At 53.6% G+C, this 5894-nt stretch overlaps 1 protein-coding gene across 1 annotated transcript in view; it reads right to left on the bottom strand.

The window, feature by feature from the left end:
* Positions 1-4009: 4009 nt before the first annotated feature.
* The window catches only part of EXOC3L2 (exocyst complex component 3-like 2), an 18683-nt gene continuing 16798 nt past the window's right edge, over positions 4010-5894 (bottom strand). The window contains exon 11 of the mRNA XM_015561199.1: positions 4010-4385. Coding sequence (XP_015416685.1) covers positions 4010-4385 — 376 coding nt within the window. The remainder of the gene's footprint in view (positions 4386-5894) is intronic.

Raw genomic sequence — 5894 nt, 5'->3', positions numbered from 1 at the left:
GTGAAACCAGAAACCGGAAGCCACCTGAAAGGGCCATGTACACGTGAACAGAATGTATACTTTGCCATTGTTGACTGTGATGTTTTATGTATTCGTTCAAGTTGATTTTTTAAATTTTTATTGATTTTAGGAAGAGAGGAAGGGAGAGAGAAATATTGACTTGTTGTTCCACTTAGTTATGCCCTCATTGGTTGATTCTTGTATGTGCCCGGACCAGGGATCAAACCCACAACCTTGGCGTATCCGGGCAACGCTCTAACCACTAAGCTCCCTGGCCAGGGCGTGAGTCCCTGCACTTAATGATTTTGGGTCGATACCTGGAAGTGAAATTGCTGGGTCATGTAGTCACTCTATGTTTCTGTGCTGTTTTCCATAGTGGCTTTGGCTTTTCCATTTTACATACCCACTGGCAATGCACAGGGTTCCAATTTCTTCACACCCTTGCCAACACTTCTTATTTTTCTGGTTTGATTCCCAGTCAGGACACATACCTGGGTTTCAGGAGTGTGCGGGGGAGAGAAGGCAACAATCAACATTTCTCTCTCACATTGATCTCTCTCTCTCTCTCTCTCTCTCCCCATCACTCCCCCCTCCTTCCCCTCCTTCCTTCCTCTCTCTAAGCATGTTCTCGAGTGAGGAATAAACAAACAAATAAATAAATGCTATCCTAAAGAGAGTGAAGTGGTACTTTCTGATTTGCATTTCCCTAAAGAGCATCTTTTCATGGGCGTCTTGGCCATTTGTACAGTGTTTTCTTTGGAGAAATGTCTACCCAAGTCTTTTGCCCATTTTTGAATTGGGTTGTTTGTTATGTCCTTGTTGAGGTATTTATATTCTGGCTATAAAGCCCTTATCAGATGTATGATTTGTGGATATTTTCTCCCATTCTGTGGGTTGTTTTTCCACTCTATTGATAGTATCCTTTGATGCACAAACATTTTTAATGTTGCTAAAGTCTAATTGATCTATTTTGATGTTGTTGTAATCGCCTGTGGATTTGTTAAATTCATGTCATGAAGATTTTGACCTGATGTTCTCTTCTAAGAGTTTTATAGTTTTAGCTCCTAATTTAGGCCTTTGGTCTTAATTTTTTAAAAATATATTTTTATTGATTTCAGAGAGGAAGGGAGAAGGAGAGATAGAAACATAAATGAAGAGAAAGAATCATTGATCAGCTGCCTTTTGCACACCCCCTACTGCGGATTGAGCCCACAACCCGGGCATATGCCCTTGACTGGAATCGAACCCGGGACCCTTCAGTCCACAGGCCGACGCTCTAGCCACTAAGCCAAACTGGCTAGGGCTATTCAGGGTTTCTTGAAATTCCATATGAGTTTTAGGTTGGACTTTTTTATTTTTGCAAGAACACGCTATTGGGATTTTGATAGGGGCTACACTGAACCTGTAGACATTTTGGGTAGTACTGTCATGCTAACCATATTGTCTTTGAAACTATGAACACAGGATGACTTTCCATATATTTGCGTCTGGTTTAATTTTTCTCAGCAATGTTTGCTAGCTTTCAGCATGTAAGCCTCTCACCACCTTGGCCAGCTGCAACCTGTCCCAGCGCCACCGCCAGGGAAGGGTGGTGTCGGGATGGAACCCACCTCCATCTCAGTCCACGCACCTAATGCTCCCCCCTCCCTTTCCCTGAGCCAGGACCCGTGCCACCTCCTCGCTGAGCCCGCCCAGCCTGCTCCCCGACGGCTGTTGTAAGACCCTGGGGTACACAGGTGGGGTCCTGGCACCTGCTGGGTGGGTGACTTTGGCTGCATTCCTTCCTCTGTCTGGGCCTCTGTTTCCAAGTCTGCAAGTTTGATGAGAAGGGGCCCTGAGTGAAAACCTTGGGGACATGGTGAACCGCGTCCAGCACGGCCAGGGGTGAACCTGAGGAGGGGCGGGGAAGGATTGAAAAAGACAGACAGGAGAATACAGCTGGGACCCGGTGGATCACTGCCTGGATGAGGAAACAGTGACCCAGCCCGGAAGCCAAAGCTTTATCATCAGATCACACAAAGCAAAGCAAGGGGCGTGGTCAACATGTTGACAATGTTCTTGCGAGTTCAAATCTATTTTGTTACTCAAGCCTGGTTTGGCGGCACTCGCTGCACCTCCCACAGCCCATTAGCTACCTAGGAACAAGGGAGGACTGTAAGTTCAAGCTTAATGGTGCTAGGGGGGCTCTGCCCTCCAAGCTGGGGCTTGTGTGTGGCCCTGCCACAGGTCAGTCCGAGGCTTGACCCTAGAGCCGCTCCCTACAGCATGGGACCTGGAATGCAGTAAGTGCTAAATTATTGCAACTGTTAAGACCCTTTCGGCCTTATTACAAAAGCGGAAACTGAGGCCCTGGGGGTAAGGTCAGAGCTTCTCAGGTCAGACCAAGAAAATGTTTGCAAAACCTGAAAAGAACACTGCCAAACCCGGACAAATACATCTTGACTTAAATGCCTGCAAACTACATGTCATTAATTCCCCAGTTCCTCTCATGTAGCAATGACGCTGAACGTGTCATTTTATTTTTACTTTTAAAAAATATACTTTTATTGATTTCAGAGAAAGAGAGAGGGAGAGAGAGAGAGAAACATCAATGACGAGAATCATTGATCGGCTACCGGGGATCGAGCCTGTCACCCAGGCGTGTGCCCTTGACCGGAATCAAACCTGGGACCCTTCAGCCTGCAGTCCAATGCTCTATCCACTGAGCCAAACCGGCCAGGGCTGAAAGTGTCATTTTACAAGTTGAGGTGAGGAGGGTACCTTCTCTGGATGTCTCACCTTGTCCTGGGCTTAAGGAGTTCTGCAGAGACAGGAACCACAGCCCGGAGAGGGTCAGCTTCCAGCCGCAGGTCACACAACCCCGGGCTCCAAAGATCCTGAATTCCCACCGTCACTGTTCAAATGTGCGTGAGGTTCCACCCCGGCCCCAGGGCTGACCCCTGGCTGCCTCCTCCTCCTGACTTCTCAGGAAAAAAAAAACCACAAAAAACCGCCAGGAAGCATCCATCACAGGCTGTCCAACTGGGCCGGAGGGGCAGGGTCAGCGGGGAGGTGACCTCAAGGTCTCCGTGGGGACCAGGATCCGGCAGGGCTGGGGGTGAGAGGCTGGAACGTTTCCCACCCTGAGATTTTCCTGCGTCAACCCAGGAGGGCGCCCTGGATGCCGCCGGCCCTGCCCCCAACCTCCTTCCTCTCTGGACACAGTTCCCGGCTAAGGATGGATGGGGAGGGCGGCCCAAGGTGAACAGCCAGGCCCAGGAAGGCAGAGGCACTCGAGACTGACAAGATGAAGCACCGGGGCTGAGTGGCCGAGGGATGGCCCTGGAGTCACGCAGCCCGGGGACTCGGTACGCACGGGGCAGCTCGTAGGCTCCGGTCCGCTGGGCCTCAGTCTCCACGTGCTGCCCGCGAGTTGGACCCTAGCCCGGCCCTGGGCGTGTGAGAAGCCCTTGGCCCGGGGCCCTGCCCTCCAGTCCTTCCTCCCCCACACACTGGGGACTCGGCCCTTCCTTGTGTTAAATAGAAACCTCTTTATTCTAAGTATCGTACATTCCTTAATACATTGGATGGGGGCCAGACCTTGAGGTGAGGGGAAAGGGGGGGCCTGGGATATTTCTGTAGCGCCTTCCAACGCCACCCACCACCCGCCGGGCTGGGAGCTGGTGCTGCAGCGGCCTCCTGGCCTCGGGGACGTCCTTGCTCCCTCTGACCCCGGTTTCTCTTCTGTACATCCAGGGGCCTGGGGTCCCAGGCAGGGAGTCAGGGGGACGGTGTGTCAGCAGCAAAGATGGGGCACGGAGGGGGCGGGCGCTGGGAGAAGTCTCAGCGCTGGGCCCAGGCCCAGGTCCGTGACGGAGGCGGAGGCCGAAGCCTGGGCAGACAGGCCATTCATCTCTGACAATTACCTGCTGAGTAGCTTTGGGCAAGATTTTTGGTTTTGTTTGTTTGTTTGTTTGTTGGTGGTGTTGTTTTTACCTCTGTGTCCCTTAGAAATAGCCCCAATTTCTTGCTATTGTTGTGAATATCGGGATGGTGCCAGGGCTTCCCCCTCAGACAGTTCCAGGTCCCGGGCCACGGCCAGGATCTCCTGGCGGGCGGCTGCGTTGCGCAGGCCACGGATGTCCAGGAGGGCGGCCACGTGCTTCCGCCTGGGCACAGAGGAAAGGGAGGTGCGTGGGGTTCTGGGCTCCGGATGCACACCCAGCCCGCCTATGGATACCCCCACCCTGCAACTCATCCATCCCAGAACCTGCCTTAGCTCTGTAGTTCCTTTCCCCCTTCCAGATCCCTTCCTTTCACCAGCCACCCAACCCCGCCCTTCACAGATCCCCTCTGGCATCGACCCCGGACTCTCCCCTCCGTGCCTTGCCCCCTCCAGAACTTCACTTCAGCCATTTCCAAATCCTCCCATTTCCAACGGATTCCACAGCGCTCGCCGCCAAACCCAGTCTCAGCTGTGATTAAAATACCCTTCAGTCTTCAGCCCCAATTTAGCTCAGGCAGCTCCCAGATTTCCATTCTGGTGCCTCACGTTTGCTTGGCTCTGGCACCCAGAACAACACTGAGCCTCTCTTTCATCTCAAACAGCCCCACATTGTCGCTCAGATGTGGCCCAGAAGTGCCCACCCGCCTTCCCTTCCCGCCCCTCCCCTGCCCCAAGGCCAGGTCTGGGAGTTCTCACCACCGCGGCCCTCATCCAACACACCTCAACATGGCTCAACCCGGATCCCATTCTAGAAACGTCATTCCCAAATTCTGCCTCGGAACCTCTTCCCCTTCACCCCCCAATCCATCCCCAAATTCCAGCTCAACCAAAATTCCACTCTGGGATGAAAACTCACTTGGGGGACCTTTATTTCATCTGGAAACATTATACTCCAAACCAACTCCACTCTCTCCCACCCTCTCCCCTGAATCCACACAATGGACCCTTCCCGTTCATCCCACCCACCACCGCGTTTCAACTCAAGACACTGAACCCCATATTCGCTTCCAGAACTTTCATTCCAGACAGCTCTGGGGCTTTCAATCCAGCTCAGCCCACACCGCCCCACACCCCTGATTCGGAATCGCCGCAGCCCCAAAACACTCATCCAAAACATGGCTGAGGAACCTCCCCGCTCAGGCGGACCCCAAAACCCAGCCCCCAAACTCAGCTCTGGCACCGCTCCTCCCAGCCCAGCCTGAGGCCTCAGAAGCTTAGCATTAGATTCAAGTTCAGACACTCCAACCCAGCAGGCGTGCTGGCTGCCCCAGCCCCTCGGACTCCAGGGCCCTGAGCCTTCCCAGGACACGCACTCCACATCCACAACCAGAACAGTCCACCCTGTATCAGTTCAGAGTCCTCGTCCGTCCCCCCGCCAGCCCTCACCCTGGAACCACCCACAGTGCCTCACTCCCTGGTGGTGTGGGCTCCGGTCTGCGGGCACAGAATGTTTGCCAGCCCGGATAGCACTGTGGTGCCCCTGCCACCCCCCCGAACCCCACCCCTGTCTGAATTCACAGATGGCCGTGAGGTGTGGCGGCCGGGTGCTCGGGCTCTGGAGACAGCCTGCTGCCTGTGTTCAAGTCTCAGCTTTGCCACTTGCTACTTAGTCTCTGCCCACCCCAGAGTGGACAGCGCTGCCCTTTACCTACAGGGCGGTTATGTAAGACGCTGTCCTCGGTGGGGCACAGGGACTCCATAACAACTGGTATTGTTACTGCTGTCCCCATTGGCGATGATGATGATGATGATGATGATGATGATGATGATGATGATATGGTTTCACTATTTTCCCCACGGAACAGAGGAGGAAACCGAGGGTCAGAGAGGACCACAGAGACCGGACACGGTCCACCAGGATCGGAACAGCGCCTGCCGGTGGCAGTGCGTGTGTGCCCTGTGCCCGTGC

Source organism: Myotis davidii, unplaced genomic scaffold (genome assembly GCF_000327345.1).
Source record: "Myotis davidii unplaced genomic scaffold, ASM32734v1 scaffold796, whole genome shotgun sequence".
NCBI lineage: Eukaryota > Metazoa > Chordata > Mammalia > Chiroptera > Vespertilionidae > Myotis > Myotis davidii.
The sequence above is the reverse complement of the archived record's forward strand: the minus strand, read 5'-3'. Positions and strand labels throughout refer to the sequence as shown.